Raw genomic sequence first — 25575 nt, forward strand, 5'->3', positions numbered from 1 at the left:
ATAGGCTAAATCTATCTGTCTATCTATTGTCTGACGCCTCAGTCTTGTAAGGGGTGGCCCCAAACAAATCGCCTCCATGACACCCTGTCCCCCGTCATCCGGCTGCGCTTTTCCCAACTCACACCCCCCTCTTTCATATACCTCTCCACTCCATCCCTCTATCTCAGGCTTGGTCTGCCCCTCTCCCTATTCCCATCCACTTCACTCACATACACCTTCCAGGTCAATCTTTCATTCTCCATCCTCTCCACATGGCCAAACCACCTTAGATTATTCCTCATAACCTTTTCAGTCACACCTACATTAACATCACAACGCTCTTTCACTTCCTCATTTGTCAGTCTGTCTCTCCATGTAACTCCACATGCTTCTCTCAGATAACTCATTCCATAGCTCTCACCCTAGACTTGTATCCTTCTTGCAGAAGTTGCAGGGTCCAATCTATACATCACAACACGATTATCAGATCTACGCAACATTTTCCCTTCCTAAACACATCCTGTTCTTCTCCAACCAATTCCTCTGTTGTTCCCTGACCCTTTTAATAAGTATCCTACCATATATCTTTCCTGAGGAGACATATACCTCTATGGTACCACATACTTCTCTTTCCTTCATACTTTTGTGTAAGGGTACAATTATTGCAGACTTCCAGTCCTCTGGAATCCTACCTTCCTCCCAAACTAATCTACACATTTTCCACATCCAGTCCACAACTAACTCTCCCCCTGTTGCTCAAGTAGTTCATCTGTTATCATGTCTTCTAAATACATGACGTGCCAGGACCATTCCCCCCCCCCTTTTTTTTTTTAAATAGAAATGTGGATATCTCCTTTGCTCACTTACCCAAGAGCTTCATTTCCTGTCTCTCCAAGTTATGCCTAGCATTTACTGTTTATTGTCTCCATTCCTCTGGGCATTCCTAAGCTTGCGTTATAGACATTTTGTTACACTTCAAATTTCAGATCCGTATATTAGTACAGGAACACATTGTAAACTTTTTACCAGTGTTCGGCACTACAGCGATAATACGATAATAGAAAATTATCGAAGTTATATATACATTTTTTTTTTCGTCGAACTACTGTGGCAGGTTAGTTTCTGATTAGTGATCATCTTATATATATTTGGGAAAAAAAAAAACTTTGGCAGCTTACAGTTGTTTAAAAAAAAAAAAATGAGATCAAGCGGTAATGTAGGTATATTGGGTAATCATACTGGTACAGTTACAGTGTACATATAAAAAAAAAAATCAAAATATATTGGTGCATTTCATGATGTAGCCTACAGCCGTGGACATTAATGCTGATATAGGCTATACATTATCGAAGCTGTCTCTACCTGGTGGGTTGAATATTTTTTTTCTTTCCGCAAAATTTGTTTGAATTAATATTCACGCCTGTAGCCTTGTATGGTATTTCTCATTTTATTTTGCCAATAAATCATCCAGTGATGCAAAGTTACCAGTGGAAATTTTTTTGCCCCCCCCCAATTCATTTTCCTGGCTACGCCCATGAAATGAAGGTAGATATAAAGAAAGGGAAGACTCTCTTGCTTAGGACTGTATTTCGCTTCATCTTGTGTTCTTTGTTACACATGTAGCCCCACGGTCATCTGAAACGTGCGCTTGGTGGATTGCGGCCTTAAGTTACCTTTTTGCTGCAGTTCATCCTCCTCCTTTCGGGGACATGGAGGGAGTTCAATATATATATATATATATATATATATATATATATATATATATATATATAAGTGGAGCATCGTATTCTATCAGTCTATGAAACCGACCCTCTCCAGCATCTTCCACTGCGGTAATTAAACTGTCAGATCGACTTCGTAGGTAGAAATAAGACTGCAGTAGGCTGTGCCTTTTTTCTTTTATTTCCTCGCCGACTTAATAGGAAAAACGAACGTCAAAAAAGGTCACAATAACGAGGTCTCTCTCTCTCTCTCTCTCTCTCTCTCTCGTGTGTGTGTGTGTGTGTGTGTGTGTGTGTGTGTGTGCTATAAATTTGAAGTACGAGTTTACTCTAGCTTCCATATTACAGTATATCACAGATATTCAATAATAATGACCGTTCAAACCCCATTTCCGCCCCAAACAAACGACCATATTGAGTGGAGACTTTTTTTTTTTGAGGGGGGGTGGAAGTGGGTGATAATCTGGCCCGTGCAAAGCCATACTGTGGCTGTGAATGTAACACTGCAAGGAGATTTGTTGTAAAAAATTGTTATAAAAAATTTATTTAAAAAGTGGAACAGGCGTGGACCAACAAATGGAACGTCTTTCTCAAAGGGTATAGGCTACAGACCGATTGTCAGCCACTGTTTATGACTCGTTTATGCTAGTTGGCTGCAGGCGTTTTTCTTTCTCTATTCCATTTTTCTCTTCAGTGCCGGATCTATAACCGTGGAAACGGGGGAACTTGATTCTTAGCGGAATTACCACACGTTTAAGAGTTAATGTTGGTTCGTGACCGATTTCCTCGAAACTTATTGACAAATAACTTTTAACTGAAATTATTATCTTATAGCATTCATGTAAGCTATTAATTGCATTTATTTTGGCAAATATCATTGTTCTTTTATTGTATGTAATCACTGACCTCCCGAAACTGGGGGTATGCGCACTCCCCCTTCCCCCCCTCCCCCCAAAAAAAAGCTTAGTCTTCACTTCTCTTGTTGCTCTCATTTCCTTCTAGTTCCGTTCCGAGCTCTTCCTCTTTTTCCAGTTTTCTCATTCCCCCCCCCCCCTCTCTCTCTCTCTCTCGTCGTCTTTTATCGTATTATATGTGGCTTCAGAGGCTTCGTAGCATCTCTTCCATATCGATTTATTTGCAGATTCACATTACCAATCTCTTGCAGTTTGTTTATATCGCCTTTATAGCGAGATGTTATCAGTAATATGCAGGAGGGTACCGAGATGTAATATGCAAAATAAATCGCATTGGAAGAGATGTTACAGAGTCTCCCAAAGTCAGAAAACGTCCCTCAGCCTCCTCTTCTTCGATATCTCATGCCTTCGTGTTTCTCTATTCCTCCAGTGTCGGAGTGGCGAGAGAGGAGGCTGGAAATGGCACAAGCTACCGACAACAAACATATCCACTCCGACGTCTCCTACCGCACCGAAAATCGTCCCACTACCTCTTCTCTCCATCCCGCCCCTCTCTCCAACGCCTCCGAGGTGACTAAGGAGTGGCTGGAAGCAGTGCTGGAGGGGTGGATGATAAGAACAAAGAGAGAGGAGAAAGAAGAGAGGAAAACAAGGAACAGGAGCGAGGAAGTAGTGTTGAAGGATTATACAACACAGTCACCCGACCACACCTCAGGTTACCTCAGCGATATCCTTTTCCTCTCTGTCAGGTAACGTGCTTTATTTTATTGCGGTGTGTCATCCTTATCCGGGTCTGAAACTGCCATCTCTCTGTCTTTAATGCTGAGCTGTAACAAGAGATTAACACTAGAATTATAAAATTATTCGTGAGGAAGTGCTATGGAAATGATTGTAGAAATGTATTTTTGTCATACTCTGCCATTTAGCTAATTGAATTAACAGCAAAAGGACGAAATATACGCCTAGTTAAGCTGAACGAACTCTTGTGGTTATTCCGTATTTGTTTGTGGATCTATATAATACCATCAGATATCAGGAAAACGTTGTCACATACTTAATGGATATACAGGACTAGGATATACGGTGTGCCAAAGCTGTTTAGCTGTACAATATTTTACACACTGCTTCATTATGTGGGTATAATTCTTCCATTTAACATCTTCAGTTCGGTGACATATTTTTATATTCGTGTCTTCATGCGATTTTATTCAATTTAGGGCAGATGTGTTATATAGAGGGGGTTAGGGAAGGCCGTCTGTAAGACCTCTACGGTACCTCAAGAAGTCTGTCCCAAGTTGAACAAAATCGTCTGGAAGTAATAAAGTGGAAAAGTACGTCACCGGACTGAAGGGGTTAAACATTTCACGAAACTTTGAAATTAAGACCCAGTTACGAGGTTAATACCTTGCTCACCTAGACATTTTTTAGGTTGACACTGGACGATTTTTTATTTATTTATTTTTTTTTTTTTGCCTAGGGAAAATTCTGGTTGTAAAGGTACAAATAATAATAATAATAATAATAATAATAATAGTAATTTTAGCTATTATGACCATATTTAGATACATTATTGTTACATTAGACGACATTTCTCTTTTGAGGGATCTTTTGGCAGTGTCAGTGTTAATGGTCGGCCGTAGAGAGAATGAAGAGCTGCACTTTTATGGGCGTGTGTACGTACAGTATATAATAAACAGCTAGGAGCTTAAGAGTCACCTACAGAGAGAATGTTGGTGCTGTCATCCTTGTTGCTAATACAGACACACACACACACACACACACACACACACACACACACACACACACACACACACACACACACACACACACACACACACACACACAGACGTCTAAGACACGGGACAGTACGAGCTTGACTCACACACACACACACACACACACACACACACACACACACACACACACACACACACACACACACACACACACACACACACACACACACACACACACACACACACACACACACACACACACACACACTTTTGGGGTCCTGAGTTCCTGTATGTTTATTATTCAAGCATAGCAATCAGCACAGAAGTATGTCAGAGTGAAGACCATCGTGCATTCTCTGAGGACTGTTGGCAACCTTTAATTTTCCCAAATATTTACCTCTTTCCAGATACAACCTTAATGACAATGAGAGGTTTCAGAGAGAACACCACCTCGCCCTCAAGTTTCTGCCTTTGGACCAGGTATACCATATTTACAGATTTTCTTGAACTAAAGTTGTGTTTAAAACAGATCGTGTGTACTTTGTCGTCACTCATAGTTACCAAACATTCTACAACCAAACTAGAGTGGTTATTGTCGTAAAAAAAAAAATGATAATAGCTAATTACTGTGCAGTCTTTTCTATACCTTGTCTTCACTCATACAGCGGATATTAAGTGAAAAACAAACATATATGATTTCATTTAACAATTAGCTGTAATGGAGGATTGTTTACCCTGTATATTGATTAACATCCATTATAACTGCTTCCCCAGCGCAAGCGAGGTCTCGTTCTAGAGGACAACGTGGCAACAAGAGAAATCGGTGCCTATGATTTTTTCGGATCCGATCTTCTTCGCGCCATATGCTCCAAGTATGAGATAGCCGTGCCTGTCCCTGGGGTGTTCTACGCAGGGTTAGCATCAGACACCATGACTCTTGTTCTGCAGGACTTGAAGGCTGAGGGATATACCGTTCTGAGTTCAAAGGAGGGGATCAGTTTAGAGAAGACGAAGAAGACATTAGAGGTCATTGCTGTTGTGCACGCCTTGGGACGAGTTTTTATAAAGGAACACGGGGAGGAGCAGTTATTGAAATATTGTGCTAAGGATGTGGATGATAGCTTCCTCGACAACTACACTAGTTCTGGCATTCGTAAAGTTGCATCTCTCTACAGTGACGACGAACCAATTGTAAAAAAGCTTCTCGGCCTCCTACCAGTGGCGGAACGATTGCGAAAAGTACCAGAAGCCACAAGTAAAGTCTACCAAAACACACTGATCCACGGAGACTACTGGGCTGGACAGGTCATGTTTAACAAGGAGAGAATAAAAATAGAAGTGGACATGGGAGTCATTACGGCAGACAGACAACGATTGCTAAGTCCCCCAGTAAAGATATTAGACTGGCAGTTCGCGCGATTCGGAAACGCTCTCACAGATGTTGTCTCCATTTTGCTGATGAGTTCGGAACCAGACGTCTACGAAAACCACTTAAATGAGGTCCTGGAGTCTTATTGGCACTCCTACTCGTCCACTCTGACCTCGTGTGGCCTTGACCTTAATGACGTGACCCCTGACCTGGTGGCAGAGAGCTTGGGTAAGGTGTGGCACCTGGGACTGATGCTAGTGCTGTCGAGCGTTGAGACTCATCTGGCCCACGGCAAGGTCACCGAGGAGAGGATTCGGCGCGTCATGGAGTTTATGGACAGTATGGAGGTTCTGGACAGAGTTAGCCGTGGGAGGTACGGTAATTAATGTACTATTGCTTGTTGTAGATAGATATAGATGAACTAATAGCCATTAACACTGTGTGTGTGTGTGTGTGTGTGTGTGTGTGTGTGTGTGTGTGTGTGTGTGTGGATGAATGGATAGGCAGATAGACAAAGACACATTTGCCAACGGAAAACCTCCTCAGATCTGAGGGTTAATAGCTTCCGGATAGTCAGTCTTTGTTTGCATGAAAAATTATGTACGCGACCTTTAGCGCATGTTATAATTGTCATGTTCCTCTTCCCTCACCTTCAGCTAAATGTCTAAAGAAATTCTAAGGCCTTCCCTGTGTGGAACTGTTGGTTTTTGATATGGTACTTAAGACTGTCATAACTCCAACATCACAAGGTTTCAGTAGCTTAGTACCAAGCTTCATGATATGACTGTACAGTTTATTGGTTAAACTGCATGTAACTTTTTATGCTTAGATCTACCAAGTTCCTTCACAGTAACGAAGTGTGTATTTTATGAACGATAATATGCTGGTTTGTAGCCACTGTAATTGGTTTTGTCAAGTTTCATCAAAGTAGCCTCTTCCTTATTATAGTGATATTAATATTTGTAGCCATTTTACAGTACATATTGACAATAATGTCTGTAGCTGTTGTACTTAGATGTGGTAAGCTCTATCACAGAAATGCATATTTTATTGATAATGTTACGTTGGTATTCAGTGAATTTAATTTTGCCAAGGTCATTTATAGCACTGCCTATGTATAGCCTTGTTTTACCCTCCACCTTACAAAGTCAGAGGAAGTTATTGTTGTCACTGGTGTCCGTCCGTATGTTGGGCGGCAGGGCGGCTGGCCAGGCGTAGGGATTTCGTTTCTCGAGCAAATCTCAGAAAGTATTAACTATAGTAGTCATGAAATTTCACATAGTAATGTGTCTTACTGTATTGTGAGCTGGCGCCTTTTGATAGGTAGAATCCTGTGTCTTAAGCTTTTTTTTTTTTTTTTAATACCTGTATTGAAAAAGTAAAAAGGCGTAGAGATTTCGTTTCCTTAGCAAAACTCAGAAAGAATTAATCATAGAGTCATGAAATATTCACATAGTTATGTGTCATAGTGAACTGGTGCCATTTGATAGGTAGAATGCTGTCGTGTAGTTTTTTTTTCTTTTTTTTTTTAAGAAAAAAAAAATCTGAGATTGCAATACTCCCTATGCAAGGAATCTGAAGTCAGATGGAAGGTTGCAACGACGATGATAGTGGTGTAGATGATGTGTGATGATGATGATGGTGGTGGTGGTAGTTGAGATGATGACTATGGCGATTATGATGATGATAATGTTGTTGTTGATGGTAATGACGGTGATGATGGTGATGGTGGTAGATGATGATAATAGTGGTGGTGATAGTTGAGACGATGATGATGATGATGGCAGTGGTAGTGTTCTTTGAGGTGATGGATGGTGGTGGTAGTCGAGATGATGATGTTGTTGATGGTGGTGGTATGGATGATGATGGTAGTGATGATGGCTTATTGAGATGTTGATGATGATGATGACGATAATAATGGTGGTGGTAGTTGAGATGATGATGATGATTATTATTTTCTCTGTCATCTTGTTAAGTTTTAATGTCACTGTTATACAGACGGAAGGGCGGGGGGGGGGGTTGGAGGGCCGTTATGCCCTTGGTTAGATGTGCAGGGAGGTGGGAGGTATGTGCTTGGTCAGATGGAGGGTTGCAACAGCAGTAGCGTTGTCTGTGTTATTGTGTTATAATTATCTAACCATTGTTTTTATTTCTGTCAAGCTTCGTCATAGGAGTGTCTACTTTATAGAAAATATTTCATGTAGCTCATGTGCTTCGTTCTGCTTTTTTTTTTTTTTTTTTTTTTTTTTTTTTTTTTAGTGTGTAAATATTATACATAAATTTGCCCTTCTGCCAAACTCCATCATAGTACCGGTACTACAAACTCGCTGCAGCCCGATGTCGTATTTTATATTTATGTGATGACGTGTTTTATATTTTTTGTTGCTAGTTCCTGGGTATTTTATTTAGACTGGGAGAACTTATTTGAACTGGTGAGAGTATAATATAGCCTTCAGCTTCTTCAGTACGAGAGATCTTACAAAAGTTGAATATGACAGTCTGGAGTTATCAAGAACAGCACAGAATGAACGTCATCACACAGGACGCTTACATTCGGCAGTACCAGCGAAAATCTAGTACACCCCAATCACTCGTCCTTTCCCAGACAAATCACCCTATAATCATCCTTCGACTGAATAAGACTGAATAACCGAGCTTCTTGAGTGTACTGTGTGTGTGTGTGTGTGTGTGTGTGTGTGTGTGTGTGTGTGTGTGTGTGTGTGTGCTGGGGTTACTTTCGTGAGAGTAATTGTGTGTGTGTGTGTGTGTGTGTGTCTGTTTTGTGTGTGTGTCCTGGGGTACCATCATGAGAGTAGTGTGTGTGTGTGTGTGTGTGTGTGTGTGTGTGTGTGTGTGTGTGTGTGTGTGTGTGTGCTGGGGTTACTTTCGTGAGAGTAATTGTGTGTGTGTGTGTGTGTGTGTGTCTGTTTTGTGTGTGTGTCCTGGGGTACCATCATGAGAGTAGTGTGTGTGTGTGTGTGTGTGTGTCCTGGGGTACCATCATGAGAGTAGTGTGTGTGTGTGTGTGTGTGTGTGTCCTGGGGTACCATCATGAGAGTAGTGTGTGTGTGTGTGTGTGTGTGTGTGTGTCCTGGGGTACCTTCATGAGAGTACTGTGTGTGTGTGTGTCCTAGGATTACCTTCATGATAGCACTGTGTTGGGGGGGGGGTGAGATGATAGACGCAGTACAGTGACCCACAACTATAGTATTCCTCCGCAACCACCAACGTGCACAATTTCTGTGATGGAATTCGTACTCTTCGCGTAATATAAGTCTTCCTGGGGACGTTTTGGGAACTGTCGACGAACCAGCGAACTGTCGTACCTCTACTCTGTTTCTGTACTCGTATTAAATTGCGATCATCATCATCATCGTTGTCGTTATCAGAACAAAGCTGTTAAAATTAGTAATAATCCTGCTTTTACATATAAACTACCTTCCCTTCAGGTAAGAAGGAATATTGCCTCCCTTGCATTATTTTGCAGATACTTTTATGGCAAATGCTCAGAAGTTGCATCCATTGTGCCACCTCTTCATGCCTTCCTCTCTGCTATACGGGCATCTGGTAGCCCTCATGGCTGGAATGTCACACTGCCATGTTGCAGGGCATCCGCCTATTAGAAATCTTTTATTACTCGAACTGCATCTCTTTGGAACTCACTTCCCCCGAGTTGTTTCCCCCCAGACTTCAACATGCAGCTATTCAGGTCCAACTGTCACAGGTTTTGTGTGAATGGAGGACACCAGTAATCTACTGTAGTGTATGGATTTTTTTTTTTTTTTTATTCAGATTTTTTTCCTTCCTCTGTTCTGTTTCTGAAAAATAAAAATAAAATAAAATTCTAATTCCTACATAAAAGATTGGATGAGGTAGGAATTGGGAGCAGAGAACAAAAGTCGCAGAACAGTTAGACAGTGGAATAAACCTCAGTCATGCACATTATCATTCAGACCTTCGTAACCTTGGCTTAACCTCATAAAGCCATCAGCATATATTCTTTGTACATATTTTCATCATCACGTTTAATCCTACGATTGTTAACATTTCTTGTGACAGAAGATTGTCTGGTGTTGGTTTATAATTCCTAGGAGCGTCCCTCACCCAGCAGAAAAGAAAAAAAAGAAAAGCTGCAAGAAACAGGATTACAAACCTTTCACTGTTAGGATTTCTCTCAGTTAAGTAGGATTTTGTATTTGAATAAAATACCCAAGTTCATCCACCGCAGCAATCTTTTTCTTTTTTTAATAACCTACCATGAAATTTTCAGGATGAAAAACAAGGAAATTGTCTTAGCTTCATTGACAGCATGAGAGGACACACTAAATTAACCCCTTCAGTGCGATGACGTGTATATATATATATATATATATATATATATATAGAGAGAGAGAGAGAGAGAGAGAGAGAGAGAGAGAGATAGAGATAGATAGATAGATAGATTAACTAACACCAGACGATTTTATTGCATTTAGGGAAGACTTCGTAGAGAAGAGGACAACTAGTAATCACTTTATTAACCCCTCTATTACTTCAGTGAGGTAACATGCTTTATTTTCACTACCACCTAAAGATTTTATTCAACTTACGGGAGACCTCTGGTAGTGAAGTGGTTCATATCTTCAAAATAAAAATAACTCTGTCCATCAACTATAGTCGGGTTTTCTCGTAATCGAACTGGAGCACTCCCACGACTTGAGTACTGCAATAAGCCGTGGTTGCATGAACTTCGATAAACTGTTGTGAGGCAGGAATAAATCTCAGTTATTAATCACGTGAGTCCTCTAGTCTGACTGCACCAGTCAGTCAAATTATGTGAAAAGGGTTTAGGGATCATTGTCTGGTTAAAGTAAATACACTATAGTCTCGCCAGAACCTCCCCATCCAACCCACTGCCCCCACCAACGAGCTAGACACACCCATTACTGAAGCATGCTAGAAACTTAATGGTGACATCATTGACGCTCAGGCTACTAGGACTGACCCTCGGCATTACAATCGTTTGATGTTAGCCGGAATTGAATAGTTTTGTTGTTCCAGTCATGAGAGGATTAATGTAAACAGTATTAACACTCCCAGGCTCCTTTAACCCCACGTGCTCTCCGGATCATCACCAGCCATCCCGCCTCCCCCACCTACGAGATAGATACACATCCATTACCGAGGCCTAACTATTGGGGTCTCAAGGGATGACCGCTGCCGATATTCTCTTCTTTGCCGTCTACCAAATTCTCTCTCTCTCTCTCTCTCTCTCTCTCTCTCTCTCTCTCTCTCTCTCTCTCTCTCTCTCTCTCTCATGTACAGAATTTAGGTTGCTTAACACTCGAGTATCACAGAAGTCTATCTATCTATCTATAGCCCGACGCCCTAATCCCGCAAAGGGTGGCCGCAGACAAAACGCCTCCAAGTCACTCTGTCACCCACCATTTGACTCCCCTCCCCCCAACTCACCCCCCCCCTCCCTCATATACCTCTCAACTCCATCCCTCCACCTAATCCTCGGTCTACCCCTCCCTCTCCCTCCCTCCACCTCACCTACATACACCCTCTTAGTCAGTCTTTCATTCTCCATTCTCTCCACATGTCCAAACCACCTCAGTGTATTTCTCCTAATCTTTTCAACCACATCCACATCTACCCCACAACGTTCCTTCACTTCTTAATTCGTCAACCTGTCCTTCCACGTCACTCCACATGCTCCTCTCAAGTAACTCATTTCCACTGCTCTCACTCTTGACTTGTTCCCCTCTTGCAAGGTCCACGCCTCGCTTCCATACGTCAGGGTAGGGATCACAATACCATCATGCAGTGACTTCTTAACTTCCATACTCACCTCCCTATTTCTCATCACTGCTTTCAGTGTACCAACAACCTTTCTTCCCTGCTGTACCCTTTCACGTACTTCATCCCCCAAAGTTCCATCCTTACTCATCACACTACCCAAGTACTTGAATGCACTCACATTCTCCATATCCTCACCATCCAACCTCACCGCACACTCTGTGACTTCATTCCTCTCAAACACCATAACTTTACTTTTGTTTACATTAACTTTCAGCTTCCTCCTCCTACACACTGTCCCAAATTCATTCACCAAACCTTGCAACTCTCATTCATCTTCACTCAACAATACTGTATCATCAGCAAACAGCAACACCTGAGCTTCCAAATCTCACCCTCATTCATTAGGGCTACCCCCACATCCACTGCCCTACCTTGCACCTCCTTTACAACCCCATCCATATATATATTAAACAGCCATGGAGACATCACACACCCCTGTTTCAGTCCCACATTGAGATCAAAGAACTCACTCAGCTCACCATCCACTCGCACCGTAGCCCTAGCTCCCTCGTACATACTCTTCACAGCACTCAACAATTTCCCCTCCACTCCATATATTCTTAATACCTTCCACATACTTTGGCTATCTATTCTGTCATAAGCTTTCTCCAAGTCCATGAAGGCAGCATACACTTTCCTTCCCTTCTCTAGATACTTCTCCACTAAACATCTTAGAACAAATATCTGATCTACACACCCTTTTAACTTCCTAAATCCCCCTTGTTCTTCTCCAACTAGCTCCTCTGTCATATGCCTAACCCTATCAATGAGTATTCTACCATATATTTTACCAGTCACACTAAGAAGGCAAATACCCCTATGGTTACCACATACTTCTCTCTCCCCTTTTCCTTTGTACAGAGGAACAATTATACCTGATTTCCAGTCCTCTGGAACCCTTCCCTCTTCCCAAGCCAATCTACACAACTTCCATATCCACTCCACAACAATCTCACCCCCATACCTAAGCATTTCACCACACACTCCATCAATTCCTGGGGCCTTTCCCAGCTTAATCTTCTTCATCGCTTCCACTACTTCCGACCTACTGATCTCTTCCTCCCTCCTCTCATCTCTTCTTCTCCCAGCCATTCCCCAACCACTTATACTCACACTGCTTTCACTCTCTACATTCAACAAATCCTCAAAGTGCTCCTTCCATCTCTTCAATTTTTCTCTCTTCTCCACCAACAATCTATTATTCCTATCTTTCACTCCCCTACTATTTCCTCTTTCACACTGCCTTACTTTCTTTACCTCCTTCCAAAACAATTTCTTACTCTCCCTCCATTTCACACTCAGATTCCTCCCAAACTCTTCATCCACTTTCTTCTTACTCTCCTTCACCAGTCTCTTAACCTCCCTTCTCCTGCTCACATATACCTCTCTCTTCTCTCTCTCAACTTCTCCCCTACCTCTACTCGCCAACCATTCACCATATGCCTTCTTCTTTTGTTCCACAGCTCGTTTCACCTCATCATTCCACCATGCTGTCCCTTGCACACCCTTGCATCTCCTCCTCGCTCCACAAACCGCCTCACACGCTGCGCTTATCTCTTCCGTGAATATCTTACATACGTCTTCCACCCCTTCCATCTGCTCTAGCTCATACCTTCCCAATCTTTCTTCCACTATGCTCTTATACTCTGTCCTTTTCTCACTATCTTGCAATTTCTCCACTCTTCTCACAGGAGCTGCTTCCTCCTGTCTTCCCCTTCGTCTCCTCAACCACTTTCTTTGCAGCTCTACCTTGGCCATCACTAAGTGATGGTCCGAGACTCCATTCCCCCACCCTCTCCACACTCTTGCATCCAACACTTGTCTTCTCATTCGCTCATCCACACACACGTAGTCTATCATTGCCTTTCGTTCAACAAGAAGTGTACAGAAGTGTACTAATGTATTCATTACGATAGGTTTCCCCAAAGCAGAATCCAGTCGTCTAGTGATCAGAATGAAAATGTACGTCGTCATAATGAAGGCCACCCCAAAGAGGAATAGTCTGCATTTATCAAGAAGGACATTTAAAAAGTCACTACGTTGAAGAAGTAAATGCAGATAGTTTCTAACCTCATCACTACGAGATTTTTTGTTTAAAAATGTTTGACCCTAAATGTATTAAATGTAAAGGAAGACGTGTGCGGGTTAATGGAAGAGAAACAAAGTAGAAAAGGGCAAGAAAGTAAGGAGGATAAAACACAGAAATAAGAACAATAAGAAATCGATTGGAGGGAAGGTAAAGCAAAAAAGAATTCCCTCTTGTAAGGGGTGGAAAGAATACCTCCCCAGTATCCCAGTTTATCGTAAGAGGCGACTAAAAGAGGCCTCTTTGTCTCCATTCTTCCTCTCCATACTGTCCTCTTCTTCTGTCTCACCTCTCCTTGATTTTTCCGTGTTTCTTCCAGCCTCATTTCCCTTCTACTCCCATCAGGTTAGACACTTGGTTTCATGACATGAATAGTTTAAGGACCTCCCATTGGCGTTGACCCTTCCTTCTTACTTGGGCTGTCTTTCAAGAAACTGACCGATCAAGCCACTTCATCGCCAAGACATTTCTTCGCCAGGCTACTTCATCAAGTCATTTCTTTGCCAAGCCACTTCATCACCAAACCACATTAACGCCATTAACCCACATCATCACCGAGTCACTTCATCGCCAAGCCACATCAGCACCAAAACCATTTCAGCGCCAACAACTTTCACGTCAAGACCACTTCAGGTCCAGCCTTAATGTCATATGGCGATATTATGGTATTGTCCAGTTCTTCATTATTCCATTCCTTTCATCGCCGAATAAAATAATATGGAGAAAACAAAGACACGGATTCAAGTCGTTGCATCGAAGGGATTAATCAGTAGAAACAGTTCTTATTCTCTTCTCTAGGAGATGCCTCACCAGTGCGAAATAAAAGCGTCTGGAAGTTGCAGAGAATAAAAGGTGAATATATGGGGAGCTCCCTCGCATGTAAAACAGTATCGACTTTTCCCTATTATTGGTTTTAAAACTTCCGGAAATGCTTAATTTGACGTTGTTAGAACCTCGTCAGTTATACTTGGAACCTAAACCCAACGGGACCTAAACTCACCGAAGAAACAAAATTCAGCCTTGACCATGTTATCTTTCGGTCTAAACCTTAGTCACTTTCTGCAGCAACTGGTCGTCATCCGTGTCATAAACTTTTCAGCATCTATGAGAGGGAGCAGTCGTAGACCTTGTCAGAATAAAACATTAAAAAAAAAAAATGCCATCGCACTGCAATCGATTAAACAGCGCATCCATACCCGATTGAACGTAATATGGGATGTACCGTTAGCGCGGGATTACCTGAGTGGGGTTGGCAGGTCGGCTTCCTCACACATAAAACTGGCCTCATCACACCTCTCACGACTCCTCTCACGACTCCAAAATACAACCTGCCACTCTTTGTGTCTTCCAGTATGTGACAGTTTTCATTGAGATTGTATAAGCTTCAATATATGATCACCTCTGGCCTTGCGTTAATGGAAAATATTGGTGGTCTATAAAAAGAAAAAAGTATCGCTGGTAACCTTGCACCCGAGGTAGGATGGCTGTGAAAACCTGTACGTGTACGGGAGTGTGGCCAGTCTTGGCTGGGGCTTGAGTTCATCAGCAGATGCCGTTGAGGTCAGGGCCCTGTGGAGTAGTAACGCTTGCGATCTGTTTTCTTAGTATCCATCGAGAGAATTAACGCTGAGAATTAATACTTATCACAATACCCGTCAGTATAATTATTCCCTTGAAAAATAGAAAGTTTTCACGTTATCCATCAAGGGAATTATTAAAATATTTAGTTTATTTAATTTACTGAAGCACAAAAACATGAAACAGGCGTAGATTCACAGGAGACATAGCCTAAAAAGTGATTTATCTGGCAAAATATCTGATAAAGTTACATCAAAGCAGGGAGGAAAGATGCTGATGTTGCAGTAGATTCAAAGTCGGTAATGCGTTCAGATCCGCTTCTCTGGTCAGTAAAATATGGAAATGAGCCCCAGAACCGATCCATAGACAACTCGATGGGTTCGCGGTGGTCCCAGTGGCGGGTGCTACTGGCGGCGTTGAGTATTTACTCCCTCCTCCTCATCACCACTGACTTCTTCGATCCACTCCAACCCAGACAGAATATCTTCAAACTGTCTAAGCTGGTGAGTTGATTTTTTTTGTTTGCAATTAGGGGACAGGAAGAGGTAATGGATCGATGATGAGGTCTGCGGAAAGTGATGTTTGTATCTAGGGGAGAGGAGGCTCTAGGAAAAGTGATTGAATCAGTATACCGTACGTGATATGATTGAATTATAATGTGATTGGATTCAGTACGGCCTTAGTGTGTCATCTTAGGATACATGAGAAAAGATATATAGGAGCTGTGTGTGTGTGTGTGTGTGTGTGTGTGTGTGTGTGTGTGAGAGAGAGAGAGAGTTCAAAAGTGACACAATTATACGAGTTTGGGATGTTGTGGGGGATCAGAGGGGAAGATGAATAAGTGAAGTATGCATTACACTTTGTGACTGGTAACGCGTGTGTGAGTACAATTGTTTTTGGAAATATGTGAAAAGGACTAATATTCGTGTACTGTATTTGATGAGGAATGATTATTAGAGGTGACATGTAAAACAAGTATGGTAGAAGAAATGTAGGAGTAAGATTTTGGTGTGTTGAATAAGAGGGGAAGATGAACAGGTAATGTGGGTGGTGGGGAGGAGCGGTGCACAGTGGAGGATATCGTACGTTCCATATGAAAGGACAATGGGTGTTTTGTGATTGTAGGACCTTGGTTTATTGTTGGATGATATTATGAGAGGAAAGATGAATGGGAAATAACAGGGCAAACTGTTGTACGTGGGTTTGTTGTAGGTGACATGTAGAAGAATTGTCATAGATATTTCGTGACTAGGACGTTTGATGTGTGGCGAGGGAATATTCTGTGCTGGGAAACTAAGTGAAAATAAGACTATTGGTGATTTGGGAACGGATTGTGATAGGTGACACGTGAAAAAAATATGAGTGATATGTAATAATGGGATGTTAGATGTGCCGTGGAAGGGTGTTATGTGAGGGAAAATGAATTAGTGATGTTAAGGAACTACTATACTAGTAGATTATTTTTGCAAGGGTTATAACATGTGACATACTCACGGAAATAACTATACCGATAGGTGTTTTGTGATTGTGAGTCGCTGGCATGCCGTGGGAGGATTTGTGAGATGGGAGGAGGAAAGCGGTGGTTAATGTGTTGAAGAACTGGCATAGCTAACATTTGTGAGAACTGACATTGAACAATAGATAGATATCAAGTGAAAAGACTCGGAGCTGACAGGTGGAGAGCTAGCATAGAAAGATGAGTGGCTGTCGAATACAAGGACCGTTGTAGCTGACTTATAAAAGAACTACAGAAAGATTAGTTCGTCATATGTAAAAGAACTTCATAGTTGACATGTAGAAGGACTGTCGTAAAAGATAAGTATCATGTGGGAGACTCAGCTTAGGAAAATAGGTAGGTGACACGGAAAAAACTATCATAGGTATAATTTAGTGCTTGTGATTGCATTCTTTCCAGTCTGCAAGTTGTAATTGTCTTTACTGATGTGTGATGCTTTCATATGACCTATCCTTACTTGACCCAAACAAACCAAACCTTTCCTAACTCACCATACCCTGACCTGACGTAACCTAACAACCTTACCTAAGTCCCTGACCTGACCTAAACTAATGACCTAACCTAATAACCTAAGCTGACTTGCTATAATCAAACCTATCGTAATATGTTGTAACGATTCGAATATATTGTCTTCATTATAAGAAAGTAGTTATTATTCAGAATGACAGTACGAATGCAGCGGAAACTGAACTTCCTATTAGGTTAATAACAGTGGTTGCGGTTGTAATTTATTAGGAATGTGAATAGAGAGCAGAAAGGAATAGTGTATCAGTGGAGGGGAGAAGAAATAGTAAAATTAGGGTGAGGGAAGCAATAGACAAGATACGAGGAAATGACGGCTAAGATGGGAAAAGGTATAATGAGGTCAGCGATGAGGAAGGGAGGGAGAGGCGTAAGGTGGGAAGGAAGAGCGGAAGTAGGTCAGCGATGGGAAAGAGAGAGTACGGTTTAAAAAAAGGAGGAGGGGGGGGGTAAGAGAGGTATTATAGTAGGTATGCTGGAAGGCAAGTTATGGGTACAAGGGATGGGGAGGGGTAGGGCGTGGGTAATTTATGGGAGGAAGATACTAGTGATCATCCACGGTAGGAATGCGGAGAAAAAAACTAATAATGATTATGAAGTGGCACTGCGTGGGTGCACTGGTAATCTCCAGACATTTCTCTCCCTACTCAATAACGGCCCCTCTACCACGACACACGACCCTCCTGCATCATCAGTCCACATTCTTATTGTACATAGTCACCTTCCAACCATGTCACATTCCTAAACTGTAGTCTTAAACTCCTACTTTATTACTCACCCTTGTTCTTGGCCTTCCTCTCATTCCTCTTCCAATCATTACATTCATTTACACTCTGTCAGTCTCTCACTCTCTAAGATTCACTCTTCACTTTGTTCTTGGATTTACTCTTCGCTTTCCAACCATGCATCTCTGTTATACCCTCTGCTAGTCTCTCTCTCTCCTGTTTCTGATTCTCCTCTCCATTTTTCAACCACCGTACTCTCACACACATTCATACAATCTCTCTTCGTCCTAACCAACCAGCTTTCATACACTATCAGCATCTCGCTCTCCTGGATTCCCTCTCCATCCTTCTGGAGTTTCTATTCTCCATTCAACCATCCAGTTCTCGTCTCTCTTAGTCTCTCACGCTCCTCCTAAATCATCTCCCACCTTGTTTTCGGTCTCTTTCTTCTCCTTCCAACCACCGCGCTGTCTTACATGCAATACTGTCATAAGCTTTCTTAGTCATCCTCACGCTTCCCATTCCCTTCCTGTGAGGTTTACGACCGGCAGTAAAATGTAAGCCACCCACCCTATAAAACTGAGATGCGAATATTCATAGAAGCATATTGCGTTAACTGAGCTCCACTACATTATGACTACGTTGGGAAGTTGATGTGTGCAGGCCATTAATGACTTTCAGTACGATGGCGATTTTTGTACCGTATTTGAGCGATCGCCTGATGAATTTTAAAGAGAGATCCCTCGTAGTGAAGGAGTAAGACGGTACTGCCGGACGATTTTAGGAGATTTGACGGCACCACGAAATGAATTTAGAAAATTAGATGATATCGCCATAGTATTTTACGAGATACCCCTTGTAAGGACGGAGTTGAAAACCTTTAACACTGTCGGTATGATTACTTATTTTATATTCTTGTTTCCGCCGAACAATTTTCTTCACCTTACAGGAGACCTCTATAAAAAAAAAAGTAGGACTCGCCTACGTTTGCGGCTGTGGTGTAGCCCGCACCTGTGTACAGTGTTGCCACGTTTTCTATACCGTTATCTCTCTCTCTCTCTCTCTCTCTCTCTCTCTCTCTCTCTCTCTCTCTCTCTCTCTCTCCTGGCGGGAAATGTGAGCCACCCTGAGTACTTTTGATTCTTTTATAAGTTATTTATAATTGTGCTTTCATTTGTTAGTTTGGTTTTGTTATATTTAGTGATGCCGACAATGCATTCAATGCATGCCCCTCTCCTGCCTCTCTCTCTCTCTCTCTCTCTCTCTCTCTCTCTCGCCGACTGGGTGTGGAAGTGTTGCCGCTCGCGAGTGAATAATTTTTTACTTCGGTATTGGCATATGCCTACTATTTTGTCCTACATATTAGCTTATGATTATAAATGTGATTATTCCTCGTCCTTAAAATTATGGTAAAAGCCAGTAAATGTGAGCATTTTTCCCTAGCAACACCTGTACAAGCTATGGTTGGGTATACGAAGGTACTTTACCGTAGGCCAGACTGGTAAGTGTTGCCACTCAGAAGAATTACATGAATTATTTCTTTTACTTTGGATATTGGCATATTTCTTCTTTTTTCAGGCTCATTATCTTATATCCATAACTGTGATATTATTACCCACCCTAAAACTACGCTAAAAACCATTAAAAGTGACTACAATTTCTTTTAGCAACACTGTACAATATGTATGCCATGTTTCTGTGTTACTGTATAAATATTTTATGCATAATAAGATTACTGTTGATTCATCCATCAAAATACACAAGTGTAAGTTTTATTCATCTGAATTTATCGAATTTGTGATGCCTTGTACATAAATAGCTTCCGTTTCACATCGCAAGTTGGGGAAACATGGCACCATTGTACACAGTTGCGAGCAACACCACAGCCGCAAACGTGCGCGAGTCCTACTATAGCAGTGAAGGGATTAAAAACAGAGATTATCGGTTTATCTCTCTACCTGTCTCTGTTGCCTGACGCCGCATCCTGTGAGGGGTGATCTCGACAAAAAGGACCTCCAGGTATTTTTTTTCCTACTCAGTAACAACCTCTTTTCCCACGCCACACCCACCACCCTCCCTTACAAACTCACATATTCCTAATGGCCCATGACTGACGTTATCTAACCGTAATACGAGTAGCCTTATGGGTGCATTATATAACTGAGGCCTGGAATCAAGCAATTATCAGGGTATTTGAATGAAAGCTGTAAGTAATGTTCAGAGTAGGCTAAATGGCAGAAAATCTTATTTAGATAATTAAAATTTGCGAAACAAGTGTTTACTATTCAGGTTATAAACATTTACAGGTATGCAAGGAAACTTTTGAGGAAGGTAACCTATTAGATTTACTTTACTGATGAGACTGATACACGTTAGCAAAGTAACACTGCATGAACAAAGACCGTAATAGTGATGCGTAAACTTGAAGGATGATCTTGTGAAGAGGAACAGTATTAGTAATATAAGTAATTATTGTTGGTTTAACGTGATCTCTTAGTGTACTAATGCAGAAGTGGATATGGAGAAGGGTAGTTCTCACTGGGTAGTCTGTCTTGCACAGTATGCCGGTCGACTTCAGTTCATGTTAAGCACACTTAGAGACGCATACCTCTGCCGACACCTGTACCAGACAATTCAGATCACCACCGAAATTTAATCAGTTCCTCCGTGGCCCTTGATCCATATATCCAGAAAATTTCATTGAAATCCAGCAATAATTTTTTGATATCGTGGAAAAAAACGACAACAACAACAACAACCGGGACTCGAACTCAGATCATTACCATGGCCCATGACCCACATATCCACAAAATTTCATTGCAGTCCACCAATAAATTTTCTGAAATATTTTGTGGTCAGACAAAGAAACAAACTGACAGACAAACAAGGATAAATACATAACCTCCTTCAGTTTTGTTGGCGGAGGTGCCGTAACGACTATAGAATCAAAGGATGGAAGTAGCTATGCGACAGTTCTTTCCTAGAAAATACATACATACATACGTACATACATGTACATACATACATACTGTACACACACACACACACACACACACACACACACACACACACACATATATATATATATATATATATATATATATATATATATATATATATATATGTATATATATATACCGTATATGATGCATATTTATTGATTTCCAGTTTAAATACATATATATGTTGGAACATTTCCTAAGCATACCGGCTACTTAACCCCTTAAGTAAAATTATTCTTGTTTGTTAAACAAAGACGCTTCGTAGCGAAGTTAAGAATAGGCTATGTATAATATGTTCTGAAAATCTGACAATTCCATTATCACTGACTACAGCTGAGGTTACCGTCACTTAACGACCTAATTTTTTTGTCCATTATGGTGGTGATTAACAACTATGAACTGGTCTGACTGGAGCAACAGGGGAGAGGGATGGAAGGGGCTGAGGTGTGTGGTTAGGAGGAATGTGTGTGTAGGGTGTGCAGAAGCGTCTGATGTGTGGCTTGGACGTATGTGTATGGGGTGGTGTGGAGGTGTTTGGTGTGCAGTATGGAAGTAGGTGTGTGGGGGGTGGTGTAGTGGTGTTTGGTGTGAGGTACGGAGGTAGGTGTGTGGGGGGGTGGTTTGTGGTCATGCTTGTGTGGCTTGGAAGTGTGTGTGTGTGTGTGTGTGTGTGTGTGTAAGATGGGGTGGAGGTGTTTGGTGTAGTTGGAATTTGGTGTGGAAGTGTGTTGGTGTATATTATTTATTATGGATGTGTTCAGTGGTATGTATGGTGTGTATATAAGTGTGTAGTTTTGAAGTATGGAGGAGCGTGTTGAGTGGTATTCGGGGTGACTGAGCAGAGAGAGCTTTCGGCATGTGGTGTGTGCGGTGCTGTGTACGTGTGCAGTGTTCAGATGTGCAGTAAATTTAACTCCTTGAAACCGATGACGTATTTTGTTGTTTTATTTTTGTCTCTACACGATTTGATTCAATTTAGGAGACATTTTTCGATCATGGAGTTAGTACCCCTTTCGATGTGAGTTCCTTCCCAAGTTGAGTAAAATTTGTCCGGTGGTAGCATGAACAAACTAAAAATACGTTGCTGGACTGAAGAGGTTAAGAGAATCATGAAGGGAGGGGAGTTATGGAGGGACTGAGGGTGATAGAGGCATGGAGGGGGGGGGGTAAAGGAGGAGGGAGATGGGAGGCGAAACAAACAAGAATGAAAAAAAAAAAGAAAGAGGAAAAACCTAAACAAATCTGTACAGTCCGACTTCTGCCAGAAAAGAAAGAAAAACTGGTTTGACGGCAGGTTAATGACAGGTCGTTTTGAAAGAGTTTGGCGGTTAGAATGTGTGTGTGTGTGTGTGTGTGTGTGTGTGTGTGTGTGTGTGTGTGTTTGTGTGTGTGTGTCAGCCGAACAAACTCGTCTGGTGTTAGCATGAGTAAAACATATACATTCAAAGCAACGAAATGGTTTATCAACATGACATTAATCGCTTCAATCCGGTGACTTTTTGTAGTTTATTCTCGCTACTATATTCGTTTCACCTTACCGTGGCCCAGATTATTGTCCTTTTGCAGGTTATTTCACATAGCTCAGTGGCAGAATAAGAAAATATTGTGGCTCTGCGTCCTTTCACGGCATTTCTTCATGACCTGCATCACATTTTAACTTAAATCTCTTGTTACAGCTCAGTACACAAGATGAAGACATGGCAGTTTTAGGCCATGTTAGAGTAAAACGGGTATACAGGTCGATTTTATTCAGCCTGGGAGAACCCCTTAGTAGTGAAGGGTTTAATATAATCCATATTGAACCCATCCAGAGTGAAGTCTATTCGAAACTAAATAAAACTGTCCGGTGAGAACAAGAATATAATCAAAAGTCACCGTATTGAAGGAGTTAATTTTCTAGCTCATGCATGAACATATGACCCAGTTTGTGTTGTGTGAACGCCCTTGTTATGCTGAGGAGGTGAAACGGAAGGCGGGAGGGAAGGAGGAAAGTTGGATGTGAGGAAAGTAGAGGAGGGAGAGGGAAGAAGGAAGAGAGAAAGAGGGAGAGGGAGACCAGGAAGGGAGGGTGGGAGGGAAAGAAAGGAAATGGAAGGAGGGAGCGAAAGAAAGGAGGGAGGAAGGAAGAGAAATAGGAAGTAGAGAGGAAAAGAGGGAGTGAGGGTGGAAATGAAAATGAAGAACATGAATTTCAGGATGGGAGAACAAAAGGACAAGACGAAAAGGAAAGGAGGGAAAAAAACGAGGGAGAAATAGAAGTAAAAATCACTAATTAGCCTACACTTAGCTTTGCAGTTTTATAGAATGTTAATAACTTTCTCTTATACGTATACTAAATCTTTTCGTTAATTACAGCAAAATTGCGGTATCAGTCATATCAGAATTGGGACTGCACTCCTAGACTTGTGTTTGCCGGCATCTTCTGGATTATAGAGCGTCAGTTCGGTCTTAGGGCTGTGATGGAAGTGGCACAGGAAGTTTGTAGCACCTCTTCCTTAGCGATTTATTTCACATGCAGCACTGTAATATTCCTCATGCTACTTATGCCGCGTTAATATCGACATCCTGTAGTTTGAGCGAATAACTTAAGAGAATACTGTGGTGTAATATTCACCGTAGATCTCAAAAGAAGTGTTACGAAATCCCCAGTCTCGTCGAATGACCCTGAATATTTCTTGGGTGTTGATCACATGTTATCTAACGCATGGAATTTTTTACGGTCATCTTTTCTTTGTTTTATTAGTTGATGAACAGACGTATGATATGCTTCAGCTTATTGGCAGGTTTATGCTGATGAGACAGGTCTTTCGGTATGAAACCGGACGGGTGCCTGAAACGGAAAGCCCTAGCCACTTCTCTCCGTAACAAAGGCATGTAAAAAACAGGTTCTGTGTCAGTCTGCAAGTGTGAGCGCGCAGGTTAACTCATTCACTGGTAGGTCTGGTCTCCGCTGAATAATCGTTCAGTGTTGACGTCAAAGGAATACCTAAATGCCTCCATTCCCCGATTAAAATTGCCTAACGGTGTTAAGTATAAACTAGCAAAGTCGACTGCAGCAGCTGTAAGGGTTATGGTAAGTTACAGTCATCATTTAGACTCTGATGACTGAAAATTTTAATACCGTAAAACTCTGTGTGAACGATGCAAAATGATACTGCAAAAAACAAACAGATAGAAAGGCTAACACTTCATGTGTAAGAAAATTTCGCCCACATTTTCTTGCAGCACGGGGTCGAGTTTAGATCGCTTTTCTACAACAGGTACCTTAAAAAAAAAAAAAAATAAAAAAAAAAATAACTTCGCCCGCATTTCCTTGCTACAGAAGGTCGAAATCTGAATGCAGTGCAACTATAAAACCTTAAGTAATTTCGCTCCTATTTCCCTGCCACTTAAGGGTGAGTATTGATTGCATATCCCTGGTAGCAATTTTTTTTCCCCTTTTTTTTTTTAAGGCTTTACGGCCGAGTGGTGTTTAGGTCATCCCTTCATATGTGATGACGAATGAGGCGGGAACTGGTTGCTGGATGAAGTGGCGTTTACTGATTTATTTCTTCTTCTTCTTTTGTGTGTGTGTGTGTGTGTGTGTGTGTGTGTGTGTGCGCGCGCCTCAAGATAGAGCGGCTTCGGATGATGTAGCTGTACAGTATATAGTTGGGAACAGTTGGCGTTATAGTGAGACATGATTAACTTTGGAAAATGACAAAAAATAAAGAAATAAACATCAACTCTTTTATTCTTACGCAGTGTCTTCCCAGATCTTACCACTGCATTTCGGTCTGACTGATTACAGTCGAAATGCCCACTTACTTGATGTCCAGGGTGGTTATCTCGTCGGCTGAGGAGTCGTGTATTAAGTGGGTTTGAATGTAACATTGTGGTGGTGTTGGGGGGAGGGGGACTGGTAGGAGGGGAGGGGCAGAGAAGATTGTGTGGAGGAAAAGTGAACTTGTGACGAGAAAACCAGACATGAGTTCCCTCTGGATGACCTCTTTACTCCGTTCACTTTAATTAGGCGTAAAATGGATATCTCTCAACCTTAAATGCTGAGCTATAACCAAGATATTAATAACACTAGACTGTGCTGCTAGTCACGAAGAAGTGCTTTGGAAAGGATATATGACCATCTTATTTGGACACTGAGCTATAGAAAACAGGAGGCATAAAGACGAAAATCTCCGCCAGGTTAAGGTGACGTAATTTCTCTCTCATATTCTACCTACAGGTGATTTAATTAAGCTTAGGAGAGACTGCTCAGCTATTCTCCTTTCTCTCCTCTTCCTTCTCTTTGTTCCCTTTTCCTCCACGTCTTCTTTCCTGTTGCTATCCTCCTTGTTCCTCTCCTCCTCCTCCTCCTCCTCCGCCGCCACCACCACCACCACCACCACCACCGCCACCGCCTTCACCACTGCCACCACCATCGTTCCCGTCTTCCTTCCTCCCCTCACACTCTCACCTTTCCCTTCTCCTCCTCCTCCTCCTCTTCCTCTTTCTCTTTGTTTTCTTCTTCATCCTTCATATTCTTTCTCCTCTTCCCTTCCCTCCTCCTCCTCCTCATAATCGTCTTCCACCTACCAACAAAAACT

At 41.8% G+C, this 25575-nt stretch overlaps 1 protein-coding gene and 1 pseudogene across 1 annotated transcript in view; both read left to right on the plus strand.

Moving 5' to 3' along the window:
- Nucleotides 1–1177: 1177 nt before the first annotated feature.
- On the plus strand, nt 1178–22702 carry LOC145394009 (uncharacterized; annotated as a pseudogene).
- Nucleotides 22703–22895: 193 nt separating this feature from the next.
- LOC145394010 (carbohydrate sulfotransferase 10-like) overlaps nt 22896–25575 on the plus strand; it is a 71198-nt gene continuing 68518 nt past the window's right edge. Inside the window, exons 1-2 of the mRNA XM_080267980.1 lie at nt 22896–22983; nt 23348–23469. Coding sequence (XP_080124106.1) covers nt 22896–22983; nt 23348–23469 — 210 coding nt within the window. The remainder of the gene's footprint in view (nt 22984–23347; nt 23470–25575) is intronic.

The sequence above is a fragment of the Coenobita brevimanus genome, chromosome 26, assembly GCF_032717465.1.
Source record: "Coenobita brevimanus isolate Jiangsu-jjx chromosome 26, ASM3271746v2, whole genome shotgun sequence".
Taxonomy (NCBI): Eukaryota; Metazoa; Arthropoda; class Malacostraca; order Decapoda; family Coenobitidae; genus Coenobita; species Coenobita brevimanus.